The following is a 21,083-nucleotide window of genomic DNA, read 5'->3' on the forward strand; positions in this document are numbered from 1 at the left end:
AGATCAATCTACACGGGTCTGTAAAAATTCCAGAATCAGAGCTTTCTTTTTAAACTTCTTTTTGTTTTAACACAGATGTACCTCGCTGCTTTTGTTACCTTATTTCCTTATAAAATTTGTAAAGAAATGTAATATTCTTTATAAATTTACCTTCCAGCCCCTGACAAGTGATTGATTCTTTGGTAGGTTTTTTGCCTACAATTTGCTTACAAATTGGTTATTTTAGTCTCTTCACATGAGTCAGTGACCACCTGCTGATGCCAGGAAAGCACCTGGTTGTGTGGGTCACTTAAATATTTTACCTGAGGCAGCTGGGTTGAAGCATTAATAAAAACTGTAGACTAAATTTCCAGCAATCATTCAAATCCTTTTTTTTAAATTCTAGGTAAGTGCAAAGCCTACAGCTCTCTTCCCTCAGATGCCTCAGGCTGTACTGGTGTTTGAAAAAAGGTGAGTAGTGCCTTTCCTTCTTCTCAGAGAGGTGTAAATTTTAAAGCTAAAATAAAAGAAATCTGAGTAGTATTAATATTATCCACTTGAAAGCAGAAACATTTTGATGTTCTAGAATAATCTGTCCTAATGAATGTACTCTTAGTCTCTTTRTGATTAAAATAATTTGGTGCATGTTACTCTTTTTATCTTCTCCTTCAGTTTTGAAACCTGTCTTGYAGAGATCAGAGCTGATCTCTATCTCAAGAGTTTCAGCCTCAGTGAGTCGTTGAAATCAGGCTCAGTTCTAGAAAGTCTCTGTGTGGAGAACTTTGGTTCCTGTGGCATTCCAGCTAGGAATCCCATGCTACTGGAAGGCTAAGGTATCTCTTCGTACTCTTACAACGTGGCATGTTTTAACTCCTTCCATCCTGTTCACCTCGAGTCTGATCCTTTACAGATTCCACAGTGACCTCTGATTTAACTGGCACTGAGCCCTTCCAGGACCAGGTACTTAAGAATAAAGTCCCATTKGCCTTAAAGCAGACAGAGTGGTTTAAGCCAGAGTTTTTTTCTGGAGTGCTCAGCTCCTTCCCCCTTAGAAAGCCCGGGCTCTGGTGTRTGTGAGCTGCAGATACATGACAGAGTTCAGAGCAATCCGGACACTCAAATATTGTGATTTGAGTGATTTTTTTTTTTTCTTCTCTCGCACAATTTCCTAACAATGCTCTCTTTCCTCCATGGCTCTCTTCTGTTGATAAGCAGAATTGTATCTTTTGGAGTGATGAAAGGCATCATCAACACATGGCAGTTCCTTTAATTTTTAATTAAATATATGATAACCAATGGACCAGTAATGTACCTAAATAAAACACATTGATAGACCAAAGGAAGAAGACACTGTTGAGCACTAGGTTTAATACACAGCAGGTATCCAATGGATACAACAGAAAAGTTAATTCATTCAGAATTGTAGGGAAGCAACAGTCGTGTATTTTGTATTTTTGCTCGGTTTCACCAGGTACAAACATTTGAACCAGGCCTCAGCAGCAGGCAGGTCCATGGACAGAGTAAAAGGAGACACTTTCTTATTATAACTGAGGGTATTTTCATTGCAAAACAAGGAAATACATATTTAGTTAGCTTAAAAACTTTTTTTTTTAAAACAAGAAAAGAATAACAGAGAGAATCAGTGAAAATTATGTGAAATCAAAACATTGTCTGCTAAAGCACAAGTGTCTCAATTCAGTAGACAATCTCCCTCATTCTTTATTTAAGTGCTCTATTCTCCAGCCCTCACCCTGCTTTTCATCCATTCCTGATGACTATTGCCCTCTGTGCTTCATACACATGGTTGTCGTGGAGACCAGCTGTTTCCCTACTTTTAMTTCTCTTTTTCCAGCACAAGCTGTCCTCTTAACACCTGAGCTGTGGCAGACTCTTCCTTAAACARTCTCAAGAAAATGTCTTTTCTATGGATAGCGCCTGACTGCAGTGCCCTCTAGCTCTTGCACGACGGAAAATTAATTGCCTTCTTCAGGTAATGAGAGGGAATTGACTCACAGCTCCAAGTCTTTTCTTCCCACTCATCTTTTGCAGAGACCAGAGTGACAGCAGCAGAAGCCCAGGTGACAAGCTGGGTCAGATTCAGTGCTGAAGAGAATCATCTCAGTAGGAAGTGAAACAGCAGCCATGGTGCAGATGAATTATCTGCAGTGTTCTGATTGCCACAAATATAAGTGCTAAGCTTTCTTGGCTTGGTCTAGATGAGAAAGTCTGGTGCTGCTGGGTGTTAAACATYATCCAAGTAGATGCCAATCCTTCTGAGCAATTCCTCCCACAGATCTTGTAAAATGGAAGCACTGGTGGGAAGTTGCTCACCAATTTGTTCTTATCTGTTCCAGAGAACATGGACACCTGACACTGCTGGGTCACTGACAGGGCCACTGAAGGACAGGGCAGCCTCCATCCAGGAAGGAAAACACACACACAGTCCAGGTAGAGGATTCCTTTGTTGGCACAGTCTCTGCAGGGAGCTACTGAGTTGTGTTCATGCTCTGCTTACCAAGATTTGGAATATTAAAGGAAATGYAGTAGTGAAAACATGAAGAGTCTGAGTGGGCCAACAGCTACTGAGMACAAGAAGCCCCTCTGCCATATCCTTACGTGCTATGGACTTTTCTCCAGTTGGATTTTCAYTTGAAAATAGAACTCCATTCTGGTTTTCTGAGCAGGTTGGTCACTGGCTGTGTAATTTGTGTGGAGTCAAAGTTTCTTGGCTTGTTCCTTTGATCCAGCAAAGCCAGAAGGCCTGAGAGGCATCCCTGGAGCAGTTAAACATTTCAGGGTATCCAACTTCCCCTTTTACATTAAACCTTTATAAAAAATCTGTCACTTTGCCYTCCCGTCCTTTGCAGAACATTGATAAGATGTCTGCAGGCAACTCTCCTGTTCTGTCCTCAGCTCTAGATCTATGGCACCAATTAACTCTTTGCCTCCAAAAAGTCCTTTCAGGTCATGTATTATGCCTGTTGTTTCAGTTACAGAAACTGAGGTCCAAACAAAAGTTTCAAAATTCCGTTAGGAGTTCTTGGATTGTTCTCAGGTGCTCAGAGGATACTTTTCCCTCTTTTGCTCCTYACTGAAGGGAAACATGTTGCTTTTTGGCTCACAGAATCTTGAAGACACTGAAGCTTGTAGGCAAAGCTTGTATTACTCCAACAGAGATGTTATTTCTTTCAATGTGCTGCCTCAGGAATTTACTTTGCTGGTAGCCTAACTCAAAATCTCATGTGAGGCTTTCTGCAACAGCCCAGTTACAGTTCCCTCTTTCCCCTGGGAGTGGTGACAGATTTCAGCAAGCTGAGCTTTTCAGGCAGCCTGGCCTAGTTCCATTTATCTCCTTATTGCTGGGAAATTGAAATSTTTTTATCCTGGTTCAGGCTGAGGTATGGCTTGTAGATGGTCTGTGAGCAGTGAGGACAGAGGTACCTTTTACAGTGTGAAGTAACTTTGATGCAGTGYGGATCTTGTTCATTTGGGATGCAGCAGGTGAGACTGCAGTAACAGCTGAATTTGTGGGAGGACTGGTTTGGAAAACCCAAACCTTTGGGGTCTCAAGGCAGATGGAACCAAGCCATTGGTTGTTCACGAGCCTTAATGTAGYTGTGCCAAAATCTCAGAGTAGAGCCTGACTGCTTGGCTTGGATTGCAATGAGAGGCTGGGATCTGCTCCAGTGAAGAYGGGAGTTCCTCAGCTCCACTGTCTCCCCAGTGTGGCAGCTGCTTTCTGGGGACAAGGGTTTCTGATACAGCTGTGATTTGTCCCCTTCTGCTCCACTCCTACCTTCCCAACACCGTCAGAATCTTGAGTGCTTTTTGTCAGGTGGTTCAAGATTTTAGTGGCAGGAGCTTTCACTACATGGGCATTGGAAAAGCAAATCCAGTGGGTGGCACTGCCATGTCAAACAACTTCCCAAGGACAGCAGCACTAACTGAGGAATTAAAGAGCAAAGCCTCACTCCCCTAACAACCAAGGCTGTATTTGCAGCCYCTCTTAGTTTTGCATCTGGAAGGAAGATTCGCAAATGTTACACAAAACAGACCTTGAAATAAGCTTCCCCATCTCAAAGCTTATAGRGACACAAATTCTTGGGAAACAGGAATAAGAGAGAGGAAAATACATTTCAAATGACTGCAAAAATGTATAATTYGTCAAGTTTTGCAAATCTTATGAAAACAATTCAAAAGTGACACAAAAATATATATAAGTTTGAAAAACACTTAAAAGAAAAAAGTACAGATCTCACAATACCAAAACAAATGACGTATGGTTAAAAAGAAAAAAAAAACAGACATTGAATAACACCGTATTGGCAGTAAACCTCTGCAGGCAGTTGAGTTCTGTCAGTTAAAGTGTCAGTTTGTGGATCAAGGATCCGTCTCTAACGTGCTCACAAGGACAACATGAACTCTGAGCATTAGCAGAACCTCATAGCAGCGACTCAAATCCAAGAGTGAAGTGTACAAGGGAACAGAGCAGCGAGTTACTGTGCTCAGAGGCCTGAAATGTCCCAGCCTGTATGGCCATAGGCTCATCTTCCTTCTACCAGGCATAAAATCTTTTCTGAATCCCTTCTAAGGGAAGATTTGTACATTGTCAAAGAACTGTAGTGAGCAGTGGGCTATGGCTTGGATAACTGTGCTGTTGAGTGCCTGCTGTGAGGCAAACCTTGAGCTTCTTGAACTGTTACAGGTATGGAGTGTTACAGGTGAAGACCCTCWCAGTGGGACTCTCCTCTCATCTGTGTCACACAAAGCTGCTGAGGGTGGTGGAACTGCACTGGTAAGTGCTTCTGGGAGTCAGATAGGAATAGGGCCTTCTGGTTCTCAGAAAAGGGGSAAGATACTGGGGTGGGACAGGGAGTGCTATTTCCTGTGATTGCCCTTCAGAAGGTGCCTGGAGACTTCCCACCTCCAATTCCAGCAGTTGTGCTGCAGTGAGCTTCCTTTGAATGGAGATTACAGTGCCACTGAGCACAGCTTGTGATGAGAGACACAAGGACAGCAGAACAGCTCCAGCCCCTTCCTGGGACTTGCACAAGGAGTACAGCTGCTCTGGACTAGGGCCTAGGAGAGTTTATTTATGCAGAGAGAAACACTCTGTGTGGCTTTGTAGCCCTTCCCCACAAGACAGAACACAACTGAAAAAAGGTGGTGAAGGACTGGAATGAAGATGTGTAGCCCTTTGTGAACAAACCTTGTGCCTTGTTGCACAGGCTCTCTTTGAGAGAAAAGCTCTGTGTAGCCAAGAACATGTAACTGGTTTTACTGGTCATCCCTAACCTACTGAGGTTGGGGGCTGGCAGATCCTACTGTTCTGCCAATTGGGACAAAACAGACCTCTTGACTTTACTGGGAATGTCTTACTTCCAAATGACTCACACAGAATTAGCAATGGTTCCATTAATGTGAGTCYTCTATTAAAAAGCCCTTGAGGGAGTGAATTAGCTTGAAAGGTTTTTCTTCTCTAGTTTCTCCATCTATAAATATCACTAAAAACAGTTCATTTGGTCTGTCTCTATGGCCTTGTGTCCCCCAACCTCTCTAACCAAATAAATAGCTTGTCACTGCCTGTAGCCCCACTGAGCAGCCAATACTGATTCAGGACTGGTGTTCTTGCAGACATTACAGGACCTCATGCAGTACAGTAAAAGGAAATTTTCTAAAAAATGGGAAATAACCATGTCACACTAGTGATCACACAACTAGGTCTTCAAGCTCATGGTAATTTGAGGCTCTCTGTACGATCTAAAATAAAAAGGTTAAAAGATACATAATGTAGTTGTCTTTGTTTTTTGTTTTCTTTTTATACAGAAATCATACACACTGAACTTCAACCTGAAACTTCATAACAAAAATGTCCACTAAGTTAAGGAAAGCATTTTGTTGTGCAAAAAGTCCCTCCCCCCTCCCCTGTTCACCTTCATCTACTGAGGGTCTCACACACACACATAAAGTTTCCTTCCAACGGGCGAGTTGGTAAGAAAGAGTCCTCCCTATGTACAGTGAGTTAGAGAGAAGCTGGATACAGTGCTGGCAAGAGGCATTGGGTGATTGCCTCTATCTGGAAGTGTCCATGTTCTCCTCCTTAAAGTTACTGCAGTGCTCTATAACTTTCCTAGGGATAAAACAAGGACAAGGAGAGAGCGTTTAGTTTAAATCTTAATGCACTCTAGCTATAGGACAGTAAGGTAAGAACTGTCCTGGAGCTGATTTCTGTGTAACTATGTCTTGTTTGTATCAGAGACACAAATTTTGTCAAAACCAGTAAACTCCGCAAAAGTGKCTTCCAGTTTGGAATGTCAAGTTAYGGTAGTGCACATCCAGATCCAGTTGAGATCACTCATCCATCACCCCCATATCCAAATCCTCAGATCCTTTTGGATCCCACCAGGAAACACATGAATACCAATGTTTGTCCTTCTCTGTGCTGTCACCTGTCCCATCCCACACACTCTGTGTAACCATGACTGTCTTCTGCAGGCTCCAGTCCCCTCCAGCATTTAGCAGCCCTTCAGCCATGGGAGCACCCACTGCCCACTCCCAGACATTTCTGCCTCTCTCTTCTATTCACCGTGTATGTTTGAAATTAAAGCTCTCACTTTGCCAATGATCAGAAACTRCAGCTGGCTTTTAAAACTCTGAAAGGATGACTCCAAAGAAAGGTGTCATTGCAAGGGTGATGGATTCTACCTTTGGAAAAATGCTCTCATTTTAACCGTGCAGTCAGCACTTTGGTGACAGTGCAGTATGGTGCTGAAGCCAGAGAGCCCATTCATGTATGGGGAAAGTGATAACTGGAGTTTACAGGCCTAAGAACTGCAATTAGCCATGTGACTCTCTTGGTCAACAAGCCAATTCTACAACCCAGTTGCCTGGCAATTATCTGTGTATTGCCCACCTATAAACAYTTCCAGGCTTCTGTTTTCATCCTCTTTTTTCTCATTTTCTCCCGTGTTTGTTTCATACTTCTACATACACATCACTACAGGCCTTGCTTTGGTAGCCTCACTTTGGAAGAATAAAAACTAAATTATGGCTAAACTGAGCRTTTATGATAGTGCACTGGTGTCCTACCGGGCCATTTCCTTGGTCTCTTGCCGTGCTGAGGCCATTTTAATCATGTCCTTTAAGAGGGGGATCCCACCTTCTTTGATCAGCAGTGGGCAGTACTTGTCAGCTGCAGAGGAAAGAATAAAGCAGGTCCTTRTGAACCCTCACAACAGGGGTACAAAGGATGACAGGAGGGGAAGGACAAAGATCAAAACAGTGAAGGAATTTCCTACACAACAAGTCTAATTAGCTTTGTTTGGCTGTGATGCCTGGACATTCCTGCATCATTCAAAGAAGGTTTTCTCTATCTACATAGTTTATCTGGGAAGGCTTTTACTGCTGACAGCCTCAGGTCCCTCTACTTCTACAGTGCAGGGAATGTGATTTCAAAAGAAGAACTTACGGTAGACAGAGACGAGGTTGTAGAGTGCCCATGTGGCCCAGTGCTGGCTGACTGGGGAGATCCCTTGWGGAAGAAGTCGAAGGATTGGTTCAAATGACCTGCACAGAAATATTACAGAAGTTGTTAAAAATCCAAGAGCTGCTTCTTTCAGCTCTTCACCTTTGCCACTCACAGTAATACAAGTTCATAGATCCCACAGCCGTAAATCAATTGGCATGTCAAAGATTCTGGCCCCAAGACTAAGTCTGTGTCCCAGGGCAGTGCTGGCAGGAGTGAAGGCCCCACCACTTCAGCACAAACACAGTGCCCAGAGAAATAGCTGCAAGGAAGGCAGCTGACCCCAGGAACTGATTTACACTCTCCATTAGGCCTTTTCCCACAACAGATGAAACACAGCAGCACTGATCAGTCTGTGGAGGGGAGCAAGCCAAACTATGCACAGGCAAAGCTGGTTGCACACATGCAAGAATTGCTGYGTTTCTGCTGATAACAATACTGTCTATATTGTAAGCAGGCACTAGAATGCCCATTTGGGATCCCTGCCAAGCACTAAGGGAATTCTGAATATCTGATAACCTCTTACAGGAAGGGGTTTAGAGGATTCCAGCAGCTGTACTAACCTTTGAAGGGATTTCTGATAACTGTCTAAATACGCCCCAGAGAAGAGTGAAAGTACGTGACTTTGGGAAGCAAACAGACTTAAAAGGACAGACTGCAAAGAGGCAGCAGTATCAGAGGAAAATGCCTAGGCAGTCACAGATAGATCACAGTTTTCCTGAACTACTCAATTTCAGTAGAAACATTCAGGAGAAATTCTGCCGGGCTGCCAAACTACTCCCATAGGAATTGTCAGGCAAAGTGTCTAATTTCAGCATCTTATGTAACATGTTTCATAGGAAGATGTAAAGCCCTCACTAAAGAATATGTCCCTGAATATGTCTCTCCTTCACTCTGAACAGAGCCTCCATGCTGGACTACATCTTTTCCTTTCTTGCTGTTGGGTGTYCCCTTCCTATGACAATCCTGGCTCATGGGTGACTGGGCCAATCTTTTCCATTCCTCACCTGTAATTGATATTTCTCCTGGAGTTGATGTCCCAGCTCTGGATGGCTGCCCACATCCTCTTCACAACTTCTTCTCTGTGAGGCTCACAGATCCCCCAGGCCTCTGGACCATCAAACATGATATGGGAGAGCACTCCACAGGCATTATAGGACACCTCAATCCCATCAGCTTTGCTTTCCAGCAGGTTGCTACCAAGAGAGAAAAGATCATTTAGAGCTGCTGATGCAGCAAAGATTCACAATTCTCCAAGGTGGTTCAGGAGAAGGGATCAGAGCCTGGCTGGTCACCAGCCAGGCACTCACCTGAACACACTGATGAACTGGGAGGTCATCAACTGTGGCCGGAGCTCCTTTACCTCTGCCACATTGCCCAGGAGACCCAGCATGTTCCGGTGCAGCTCCTGTTTCTCTGGGAACTCCTGGCCAGGCAAGAAACAGGATTATACACAGGTAGAACTCTGGTGACGCTCAGAAGTAATCTGGGAAGAGGCTGTACAATGCATCCAGAAAGGCTGAGTATTTTTGGGTAGTCAGTAATGACTTTTTAGCAGGTGCCAAATGGGATTGGCAGTGCTAAAGATAATGTGTAAAAACAGAGGACCAAGACCAGGCCCACTGTTCAGTGCTGSTCTGCTTGAGGAGGCTGAGCAAAGATGGGGAAAGGGTGTGTTTTTCACTGCAAATTTCTCTGTTCTAGTGGACAGGGTGGAATGACAGGAGAAAGAACTTACACAAGCTTTTATTTTCCTGTTTGTGCAATGTAAGAAGTAATGCTTGGAGAGAAGCAGAGCCAGAGATCCTGCCCAGGCACCTGCATCTCCACTGCTCCTGTCAGCATCTCTCACAGACAATCAGACACTTACTTTCAAGCACTCCAAGAACAGTTTCATGCCGCTGTAGTTAAGGAACATCTCACAGTTRTCTGGGGTCTCATCAGTGATGTTCCAGAGGGCACTCCAGGAGAACTCCATCACCTGATCACACTACAGGGAAAGGGACAGATTCAGAGCTTTGCTAATGCAGGAGTCTGGCGCAAACCAATCACCGGTTTCCCCTCTGGCATCACTGTTCACAGGCTARATGACCAGAGGTAAGAAAACCCTGTTGTTCACTTTCAACTTGTCAGCAAGTGGGCTTTTTGTTTAATATTTTTGCCTCCCTGTCACATTCCCCTGCCCTCACCCTGGGACAGGAAATTCTGCAGTGTCAGCTGAGATGTCTTGTGTTTGTTAGAGAAGCTGAGCTGGCACTCTGGGCTGATCTCCATGCCTAAGTCAGACTGAAGAGAAAATACTCCTCTATCTATATGTTTTTTGGGGGAAACACTCACCGTTTTATCAGCCAACTTCTTCTGAATCAACTTTAGCATTGTCTGTGGRCAAAAGAATAGAAAGAGTGAGAAACAGTTAAAAATCTTAACAGCTAAAACTTAACTGCTGTGGTACTGTAGAGCTGGTTATGGCTGATTTTGATATTTTGCAGAGAACCTACTTGGTATTTTTCTCTAAACCAGCGGGACTGGGTTATGTTCAAAGTCGCAAGTATTCACAGAGCTGAACTATGCCACAGCCCCATAGCTGCTGTGTTTGCAGTTGGGTCAGTTTTGATCTGTATGACAAGGTCTGGAATGTGGCATAAATTGCACCAAAGCAATGGCCTCTGCAGCTCTTGGAAAAGGTGATGGACATGGGTTGAGTGGGGAAGCTGATGCACACTTGGGGAGAAGCAGAAGGAGCCAGTACCAGATCTAGAAATAACCCTGTGTGGTGAGGTCAGTCTAAGGTTATACTGCTCCCCTGCCTTCACACCAGCCTGTCTCTGGGATCATAACCTGCAGTGTTGGAAAGCAAGTAAAGGATTCCAGGCAAGATCAGCATTGCTGGGACACTGGTTCCCTCCTGTGATACTGTGAGGTTGCATCACGGCTGGATGCATTTGGTGGASAGCTGTAAGGGAATTGTGCTAGCCTGGGTTATGGATAAGTAGACACCTTGGGACCATACCAACCATGACAAACCCCATCTTGCCCACAGCTTCTTTGTGGTCRTTGTCCACCTGGCAGACCAGGGCATTGCAGAGGTGCACAGCGATGCGCTGGATGGACTCATCCTGCCGGCTCTGGTTGAGGATGTTCAGCAGCAGCTCGTTCACTCGGCGGTACTGGAACTCCAGCTCCTCGGGAATGCTGAAGTTACACAGAGTCARGCAGCAGTTCCGCTGTACCTGGGTCAAAATGAAGCAAACACTGGGCCAAGTGGCTACAAAATCACAAACCCCATCACCTCATGTTTCCTTGCTGCTTGGTAGTGAAACCCTCTTCTTGCCTGACTATAACTACYGAGATTTCTGTTAYCCTCTGATCTMGTGCTGTGCTTTAGCCATACTTCAYWWCTGTCACTCCAGTCTCACAGGGCCACCCAATTATCYGGGGCCCTGTGCTTTTCAAGCCAGTTCCTAGCTGCCTGTGGGCCCTCCACACACCTGGCTTCCAATACAGACTTGAGATGTTTCTTTCCATTGACTCAACACCCCCTCCTACCCACACCCATTTCACCCCCCAGTCAGTGCTGGGTATCTGTGTGTCACATACACCATTTGACCACTGTCTATGGATAAAAAGGAGCCTTGTTAGCATCACCTTCTTCCCCTTTTTCTGGAGAACAATAAATGGATAAGGACCACCCTGCATGTAATCCCCTTTGCTGAGTGGAGGCCAAGCAGCAGGTCTGGGCAATAACTCCTCTGCTTTGACTCACTCCCTGCAGGCTGAGGAGACCCAAATGCTGACAGCAGGCTACACATTTTACACAGAGAAAGAGGATTAAGGGAGCCAAAGGAGCCTGGGCTGCTCTTACTGTGACCTCCTGGTAGGACTCCATGCCATTCAGCACCACCTGGATGACCTGGCGCCGCAGCTTCACGCTCTGCTCCATGCGGTACTCGGAGTTGGTCAAGTAGAACAGCGCCGCGCTGCCCGTCACCTGGATGTTTTTGTCATCCTTGTGGCACTTGAGGGCTGTGATCACCAGCTGCAGAGAAGCAACGTGAAGCTTCAGTACCATGGACTTGCTGCTGAATCTTGGAGTGAATGTTAGAAGCCCACAAGGAATGTGTGGCTGAGGCATTGCAGGAATGTGCTTAGGAAATTAAGGTATCCAGTTCCACTGYGCTACTGGAACTTTCTCTGGAATGGCCTGATGCGGTGTCCCAAGGGGGCAAAAAAGACTGGAACTGCAAAATTCCCCTTGTCAGGGTGAGGCCAAGGCTTACCTGGAGGGCTCTCAGCAGCTGGCTGCAGCGCTCRATGCGGGCAATGTCGAAAAGCAGGTTGATGGCCCGGGAAGTGATTTCTGGTCGGTGCTCGGTGTAAGCCTCGATAGCATTCAGGACTTGCTCTTCGTTCTTGTCTCCGCTCACCTGGAGTGGAGGAACAAAAAGAGTCAAARGAGAAATTATGAAGGAGGAAAACTAATAGAAGGGAACTCTGAAGGGTCAAAGGGTACAACTTCCCTCTGCCCTGCCAGTAGATGCAGAAAAAGGGCACCTTTGGGGCAGGAGGATGCTATTCAAAAGCAGGACTCCTACTGTCTTAAACCCTTTTCTGTAGTCACAGACATCCTTCAGACAGGATTATTTCTCCATGCTTTTTGSTAAGAGGCATGTTTTCCCACCCTTACAAAAACTACGTGGGGTACAAGTCTTGCCTTCTTKCAGTTTTCTTGCATTATCAAGTAGTTATTGAAAGGTCAGAGCTCAGTTGTCACACCCAAGACCTAGAGAACTCCACTCTACTGGTAGCCGGTATTTTCATGTTCTYTCAACTTCTAGAAAGTTCCTATTGCCAGTATTCCTGCAGCCTCCTTACCTTGTAGGCTGGAATATGCGTCAGGCGGCAGAGAGATGTTTCAAAAAGACCCAAGAACTGGAGCGGTCGTTTCAGACCCCGGAAGGGAGCAATGCTGCTCTTTGCTGGCTCAATGCTGGGGTGAAAAAAGGAGATTATTCATGTTGGYACCATGTATCTTCAGGTATCTCCTGCCACAGAGAGGGCTGTCAGCCCTCCATTCACTCTGACTGCACTTCTTCATACCCGGAGTGGTAATAGCTACTCTTCATTTTACACCAGCCAGCTGCTTCTGAAAGTAACTCTAAATATCCATCCCAGGTGATCCTACGTGAAAGGTGAATATGTTGAATGGAACCAGCAGTAAGAATTCCTGCAGATAGGATGCAGCTTTCCCAGGTAAAATTTGTCCTGGAAATTCACTAGCTGGGGTGAAAATTTCCCCTTAAAGGGCTGTGGATTTCACTAATCCAATGTATTTGCAATGTGMTAGATATGTTAAGTCTGCTTCTGTGAGCATGCAGGAACCCTGTTTTTGCTGCCATGTTCCTCACTGACCAAGAGCTAGTGCATTTTCACCAGCTCTGGTGAAAAAGAGCCAGTACTGTGTCACTTCTTTGCTTCTGTTCAGTAAGTGCTTAATAAGAGGCAGAGTTCTTGGCTGATCTGGAAAACCAGACCTTTAGGTATGCCTCTACTGAGGGGCACCAGGATTTCCAAGGGTTGATCTGCCCCATATCCAGGTCAAAACTGAAAATAGGGCCTTAGATTCCAAGYTCCTAAAACACTCAGCCCTCCTATATATGTTGACATATTGACACAATGTATAAATGTTCTGCCAGAAGAGCCTGAATTTCAGCAACGGTAAAAGTATTTTGTGTAGGAAATGTGTAAAGGGCTTTGGAGTCCTTTCAGAAAAAAAAATCTTGCAGGAGATCCCTGGGAGAATGTGCTTGGAAAAGAACTGAAATACTTCAGACATGCATGGCAGGCAGATGGGATGAATTCTTTATTACTCTTACAAGTCCTTACATGTGTTGCATACAGCAATCACAGCTGATTCTCACACTAGTCTTCACTGTTAGGGGAAGCTGGCAAGAGTTRTATCCTGCTTTTTAGTACTAATTAGACCTACAGAATTTGGGAACTTAGAAGAGGGAACTGTTCTTAATTCATCTTTGATCTATGCATCCAAGCAGACCTCAAGTAATTGCTGCTCYCTTACCTTGTCTGGCCCATCTTCTCCTCCATGCTGGGGATAGTGCAGTTCTCCAGCATGGTGTGCCCTGAGATGTCGAGTGAAGTGAGGTTCACCAGGTTTTCCACGAACAAGTTTAGAACCCGCCGGGTCAGCTTGAACTTGTAATAACTGGACAGATGGTCTCGGGAGATATCCAAGTGCCTGCAAGTGATAGAGAACATCTCAGAGCCTGGAAAGCATTAGCTGGGGCTTCTGCCTCTCTGCCAGAGCCAAGTGTGATTATTATTTATCATTATTTCCTTCCCAAGATACAGGAATGTGGTTCTGTAGGCTCTGGCAGCARCAGCTGGCCCTGTGTCTAACCAAAGCACACAGGTATCTGGTAGAGGGCTACTTGGAATGGACCACAATGAATCATCTGGCCACACATCACAAAGRAAATTGCTCCAGGCTCAGAAACTGCCTTTTCTGAACTCCATCACAGCAGCCGCCTGAGCGTTTCTACCTGGAGATTAAGATGCACTGAAAACATATCTTGCCTTATCCCACAAATTAAGTTACACAAGTTTTGTCTGCTTCCCCAATCTTGAATTTTTTCCACCCCAGGCTATTACATTATTCTGATTTCTTTCAGATATTTAAATGCTTAAGCTTTGGAGAAATCTTGCTGCTAAGGTAGCGGTGGGACAAACTGTGCAGCCATCATATGCAGGTGGGGTCCCTTATAGAGCAAAGAGAYTTTATTGGCTCCTGCCTAAAACTGGAGCCAATCCCACTCATAAAAGTGTCTTCTACCTGTTGCAGACCAAGTGGGAGCAATAAGGTCATGTGTATGTTGTTTTTTTTTATTTTTACAAGGGGAAGTTTCTGCTAAGTGGTGTCTTTTTRCAAGCAAAATTCAGGTTGGCTTTAGACATGTCAGATATGTACAGTGAGTMAATAAGTGAGCCTGTTCACAGGAAGGTTTAGAGCTGACCCCAGCAGTGGGTACCTCTCTGACAGCAGGAAAGTCGACCATTCCTGTAAATCCTTTCCCTATCAGTGGGAGAAGGATAAACAAGCAAGAACAGATCTGCTGACCTGAGCTTGCGAAGCTGTGCGATCACTTGGATGTGCTCCTCTGAAAGGTCCATGTTGTAAAGCACTAAGGAAACCAGACTGTCCTTCCACTGGGTCAGGAACCCCACATCATTCAGCTGGATCCCAGACAGGTCGAGAGCTGCAAGGGAGGCCAAGGGCCGCAGCAGAGTCTCCACGTTTACCCCCTCGATCAAGCGGCCCAGGTTCAGGAAGCGCAGGCGGCTGAAGCCTTCAAAAGTAAAGTCTTTGACCAAGACCTGGCGAGTGGGGTTCACCAGGCAGTCATCCTCACAGCCCCCGGGGTTCTCCTCCTCGTAGAAGATATTGCAACAGCCAAAGAGGCTCAGGGAGATCAGTGTGTGGCTGAAGCTCACCAAGGTTTGCAGGCTCTTGGCTGTCAGCTTCTCACAGTTAGTAAGGTAGAGCTCAACAAGATCCTGGAAAAAGAGAAATCAGGGTTAGAGATATTTCACAGGTGAAGTGCCCACCCTGTTTGCTCCACACCTCCCCCTGGGACAGCCTGAGACCATGCATCACCCTACTTGACCAGTGTCTCATGCCATTCAAAACAGTGKCTCTGGAAGCTGAGAATGGAGAAGCTGAGGTTATCCCAAAAAAAGTGTGGACAGTGAAAGATGGAGACTTGGGAATCTCTGGGTGTTTGGGATTCTAACTGCTGCCCATACAACAATGCTACAATGTGACCAGGCAGCTGTCAGTGCAACAGCACCTGCTTCCTGATGGCCTCCAGGTCCTGGTCCTGCACAATGTGTTCCCGCAGGTGGATCCGAGCTAGCCTGGTGCTCCGTGGGTCTGAGAAGAGGGTGAAGAAGCTCTCATGGGGTTCRAAGATGCTGTCTGTCTTCACCAGCTCCACGTACCTGTGTGGGGCAATGGTGTTAGCAAAGCAAAGGCCCAGCCACAGCTCTGACAGCTGCACTGGTGACAAGGAAATGTGACTCAGGAGTAGGCACACACCGACACATCCCCTCACCGGTCACCCAGATCAATCTTTGGGGCAAAGGAGCTCACCCACCAACTCTCCTGGCACAGAACTAACCCCTAGGAAAATCCTGGGCAAAGATTTGTGCAAGGCTCTGTGCTTGTGAGCATACTGCTGGATTCTGGCAAGCACAGGCTCCAGGAATTTTTTTCTCTAGCTGTTTAAACTCAGTAATTTGGTTTTTAGGTGCTTTTTTTTCATTTTTCAGAAAATTAGCTGGCCAAAGTTCTCTGCCAGACTTTGTGGGCACAAGTTCAGCCAAGAGAGACTGTGACAGCCAAATTACATAAACCCCTGGAAACAGGTTGTTTTGTAAATCTATGGGAGCAGCAGCCTTAAAATTAACATCTGTTAGCACTTCGCACTCTTATTTCTCCTCTTGGAAAGGATATTGTAATGCTTCAGTGGTGGGAAATGGAAGGYTCCTTTGCTGCTCACTGACATTCTTGGAAGAAGCAGTGACTTTCACTCTGGGTTTGATCTTCCTTCTAAAGTTAATGCAAACCCTTATTTGCCAATACGATCAATATGAATTCTTTCCCACTGTTCTTTTTGAAGAACTATACTGCCCCTTCTCCGAGCTCCCAGCTACTTCCTAAACCACACAGCAGCTTCTCCCCAAGCCTGACACGTACTCGTTGACAAGTTTGTCACAGATCTCGCTTGGCAGGAAGATGTCGGGATGGAGCTGGAGCGTTTCGTTGTCCAGGAGGTAGCAGAGAGTCCCCTCCAGGTTGCGAAGGCARTAATCGGTGCACAAGGTCATCAGTGACTCGGGGCTGTCAGATGCCATCTTGAGGGAAGTTATGGGAAGAGGAAGAGCAGAGGGAACCTTTTGATGCAGGAGATTCTTCCCTCAAATGAAGTTCTGGGATGAATTTATAGGGCCATCAGGACAGCTATAAGTAGAGACAGGGAAAAAAGATGCATTGAGAAAGGCACAACAGCAAGTGTCCCACAAAGCTGTTGCACCAGCAGGATGTTTGTTGTRTTTACAGCCCATCATTTGCTGACCTCAAAAGGACCTGCAGCAGTTTGGCCTCTCTGGCAGTGTGTCCTTAATTCCTTGGTACTCCCACTCCCAGGAATGAGTTATATAAATACTGTAGGAATGAGTTAGTGTGATGTGTTTGGAAATGAGGCTACACAGCAAAATGTTTCCTCCGTGCAGGGTTATCTGGCTGACAAAGGCCCTCGGAAAGGGAAGTGGCAGAAGCCACATTGCTTGGTTTCCTTCAGAGTGGGTTGAATAAATCAGAAGATCATTTACTCTCAAGGTAATCTTTTGTATGGCCCTGGTGGCCCCTTACAGGCAGGTATCTCCTGCCTGTAATTCTTTCTGCCACTACTCGAAGTCAAGTTTCAATGTTTTTCTGTAGTATCAAGCCAGAAGCTTCTTTCAAGTCCTTGAATGAGAGCGTGAAGCGGATCAGAACCAGAGGGAAACACACAGACTGGTCTGGGATCCCTTTGAGCACAGTGTAAGGCAAGGATTGTGATTGTGCTGGACACCTCTACATCCAGCTCACCCTCACCATTCCAAATCTGGCACAAAGATGTATGAGTGACTAAACTGGAAAAAAGCAAAGGTGCCTTTGCCCTTCTTCATTTTTGAAAGGATAAAGGATGGGTGAGGCAGACAATTGGAGGAAGCTATCGCTGTCTGTTATCTGATTTGAAATTATCTGACCGCTCTGGTATCAAGACTTGCTCACTGGGGCCTTGAGGGGTTTATCAGAAAAGTTAGCTTGAGGACCAACAGTSTGACATTTCAATTTCAAGGGGTCAAATCACATTACAAGCAAGCCTAACATGAACTTTTCTAAATATTTCCACAGACACAAAAATTGTGCTGAAATGTTTATTTTTGGTATAAAACCTGTCTTTATTGATAAGTGTGTCCCTGCTGGCCCTGAGAACACTGATGCTGTGGAGGCAGTTGTTATTCTCTGCACCAGAGCTGAGCAGTCATTGCTGGAGAAGCTCTTGCAAAATGTCCTCAACCATATTCTGTTTCTGATCTTTATTCTGCAGCTGCAAATAGCAGGACACTTGTGTGTCACCAGCTCTCTGCTTCTCTAAAGCCTCTGCTGCTTTCTCCTTCATTCCTATGGAACCTGCACAAGACAGAAGAGTTTACCTCCATTCCTCAGCTTAATCACTCTAAAAGCTAATGCTGATGCAAATAAACCAAACTCAAAAACTCAGTAATCATAAAAATTACACTTTAAACTCTCTCCAGTCATGGTGTTAAGTGTGTAACCTGCTCTTTTGGTCACTGAGTGCTGAGCTGGGGGTCCCAAGAACATAGAACTGTGAATTCTCAATGGKGCCACAATAGCTCCTTTGAGATGCATGTGGTCCAATCAACAAATAGAAGGTTTTCAAGTTTGGAAAAGGAGAAGGAGCTCCACAATCCACAGTTCTCCCCTCTGGAGTTAAGGAGAGAAGTCAAGGCTGAAATGGGTCACTGAGTGCAGTATTGTCTCATTGGCTGAGAGGTCCTGGCAAAGGGAATGCAGGTGGGAGGAAGCTGTCCTGTGTCTGCTTTGGAGATGAATCGGCCTCACCTCCAGAACAAGTCCCTCTCGCAGATTTTGCCTGAAGCTTGCTGGAGAGAATCTTTCCAGAAAGGCAAGATCAACAGGAAGATCTGAACAAGCTGGGAAGCGTGTTCTGCTGTCCCTACCAGTTCCCTTGTGCCATCAGACAGGAGGTCTCTGCAGCCAGTGTTCTTCCACTGTTTACTACTGACAGCCAGAGCACTCGAAAACAAATTCCCATTGACAATCTATTGTCACGTGCAGCTGGAAGCGGCCAGTGCTTGGGACTTGTCCAAGCAGCTCAGAGCACCAGAGGGCAAGGACTGCCTTCCTGTGGCTCTGACCAGCCTCTGTTCCCTCTCTGCTGAGACCAGCACAATGCAGCCGCTTGATCTCAGCCCTGGAGAGATCAGCTGCCCTTTAACTTCTGAGCTCCCTGTGATCCACCAACACAGTCCCATGCTGAAGTTTAATATCAAGAATGGTTAAACTGTCCCAGGGAAATGAGATCAAAGAAAAGCTTTCATTTTCCTGATTTATTAGGGATATCTGAGCAGCTACTGTGACCTTTCGTGCAGGACATGACACAGGCTGGCCTCTCCCTTCTTAGTTAGACTGAAGATGTGACATATGGGCAGGGGGAGAGGGAAGTAAGAGTGTCAACAGCTGCTCTGATCAATACCGTCTCCAGTTACAACCTCAATGTGTGAGAAAAAGAAATGAACTGGAGATGCTGATAAATCATTAACATTTGTCTAATTGCCCTCCTCAGGAAGCTTCACAGGGGATCAAGCTGCCTAGTGACTGCCATCATTGCTTTTCCAGCAATGAGCTGCCTGGTGCCATATGGGTTTTGGTAAAGACAGTGCATGAAAGGTGATGAAAATTCAACAGCAAGAATTGAAAAGTGACCAGAACTACAGCTGCCACTATTTTTTCCAATTTATTTCTCTGACAGATTTGCTTCCATTTTAGTTTACGAAGGAATTGAGTTCCTCAGAGCTTCAGGAACAGACACACAAAACCCTGTTCCAAGGGCACACAGCCCTCTCTGTGCAGTAACAGCACCCTCCTGCCATCCATCCATGCACCCAAAACCAGATGCCGTACAGGCAGCTCCACTCACTCCATCCTCAGCATCCAGGACCTACCACCCTCTTTGCAAGCAYTGCTTATTTCCAGGCTGCATCTGCATTGTTACAGCATTCAAGCCTGCACGGGCATGTGGAGCTCRGGACCTCTCCTGGCACTCCTGGGACTGCCAGTGCCAATATCCTCTCCCTGGGACTTCAGATSGATCATCTCTCCCAGCCTCTCTCCAGGCATGCCCGGAGCCAAGCCTGACTCACCATGGCTCCACGCCAAACACATAACGTTTACGCTGTTGCTACAAAAATGATTGGCAAAGCTGGCTTTTCCAGCATCAGGGACTCGTCCAAGGAAAGGGCAAACAATATGCACTGACATGAGCTGATTACAGTGACTTCAGAATTACAAATGTAATGTAAATGCAGCGTTTGGCACAGGTTGCACTCTGAAGGGAAACTGCACTGTCACTTTAGCTGGCACCTTGCAGCTGCAAATCACTGCGATTTTATTAATTGATGGGTCATCGTTGCCTGTGTGGGGAAACACCATCCCTTCTTATACCAGGGAAAGTTATGTGGGAGGAGATCGAACTATCTCTGTCCCAGCAAAGCCTGCAACTCCCAAACTTGTCAGCCAGCCAGGACTGACATTGTAAATGAGACAGCTCGGGCTCGCCGGGGAATGTGTTGATCTTTGTAGCTGCCTGCAGTAAAGATGCTCCTTCAACTCACTGAATTACATCATGGATTTTCATTCCATAGGTCTCCTGCCCAAGAAAACACCCGGGAGCCTCCGGTCACGGCTCCCTGGGCGCTGGGGCTCCCTCAGCCCRCGATGGTCTCCGACAACCCCGCGGGCAGCGCTGGCCCCCAACCCGAGCCCTCCCTCGTCCCCCAGGGTCTCAGAGGTCACCTCGCCGGGCAGCGCAGGATCTGCTGCCGCGGCCCGGAGCGCTGCCCGGCGGGGCCCCGCTGCTCCCGGCAATCTCGGGGAGGGGATGGGGGCTGCGCCGGGGGCATCGTGCGGTACTGCCAGGGGCAGCGGTTCCTCCCCCTGCCCGGGCGGGCAGGCCCGCTGCCCCCGGGTCGGGCCGGGGCGAGAGACACCGGCACTCACCTGGCGCCATGGGGGACTGGTCCCGGCTGGTCCCGGCTGCCCGGGGCGGGCCGGGGTCCGCGTCCTGCTCGGGCTCGCTCCCCCCGCCGCGGCCTCCGCTGTCAACAAACCCGCCGTCACTTCCTTCACCCGCGCCGGAAGCGCCGCCGAGTCCTTCCCCGGAAACACCGGCCCGGCCGGAACGCTCTCTGCGGGGACCCCGCGGCGGCGGGAGCGTTCGGTGACGTCACGCGGCCGTGACGCCACGCGGCGGAGGCGCTGACGTCACCGCGCGGGGCAGAGCATGGCCGCGGCGTCCCGGCACAGCCTCCTCGGGACGGGTCCGCGCAGCCCCGCCTGCGCTTCGCTGAGGGACCGCGACTGCCGCCACCGCAGAGCGCGGGTGCCACAGCATCCCTCACTGAGGGACGGCATTCCCGCGGGCTCCGCTCACKGCTGCCATTGGCACGGGCTGGACCGTGCCCGGGACAGCGCGACCACCCCGGGGATCTCCTCAGTGCTTGTGGGACCGGCTGATCCTGCCCGCGGGGGTCTCTCCCGGCACTCTCTCCCTGGGGAGGGACCCACGCCGTGTCGCGCAGCCCGGGGGGCGCGGGGAGCCGGGACAAGGCGGGGACCAGGCCCGCGGGTCCGCGGGAGCGCCCTCAGGCTGTCGGGGGCGGAGTTTACCGGCAGGGGCGGAGCTTAGCGAGCGCG

At 47.2% G+C, this 21,083-nt stretch overlaps 1 protein-coding gene across 1 annotated transcript; it reads right to left on the reverse strand.

The window, feature by feature from the left end:
- Nucleotides 1–1,242: 1,242 nt before the first annotated feature.
- ZER1 (zyg-11 related cell cycle regulator) lies at nt 1,243–21,052 on the reverse strand. Its single transcript, XM_057374596.1, has 16 exons — nt 20,388–21,052; nt 16,275–16,538; nt 15,367–15,517; nt 14,637–15,073; nt 13,581–13,757; nt 12,377–12,491; nt 11,782–11,928; nt 11,367–11,540; nt 10,519–10,734; nt 9,842–9,883; nt 9,375–9,494; nt 8,815–8,930; nt 8,512–8,700; nt 7,448–7,545; nt 7,069–7,171; nt 1,243–6,109 (listed from the first exon to the last, which is right to left on the reverse strand). The coding sequence occupies exons 2-16, from the start codon at nt 16,430–16,432 to the stop codon at nt 6,052–6,054; spliced, it is 2,301 nt and encodes a 766-aa protein (XP_057230579.1). The 5' UTR covers nt 16,433–16,538; nt 20,388–21,052; the 3' UTR covers nt 1,243–6,051.
- Nucleotides 21,053–21,083: the final 31 nt, after the last annotated feature.

The sequence above is a fragment of the Malurus melanocephalus genome, unplaced genomic scaffold, assembly GCF_030028575.1.
Source record: "Malurus melanocephalus ecotype Western Australia unplaced genomic scaffold, MMel_1.1 scaffold_230, whole genome shotgun sequence".
NCBI classification, from domain to species: domain Eukaryota; kingdom Metazoa; phylum Chordata; class Aves; order Passeriformes; family Maluridae; genus Malurus; species Malurus melanocephalus.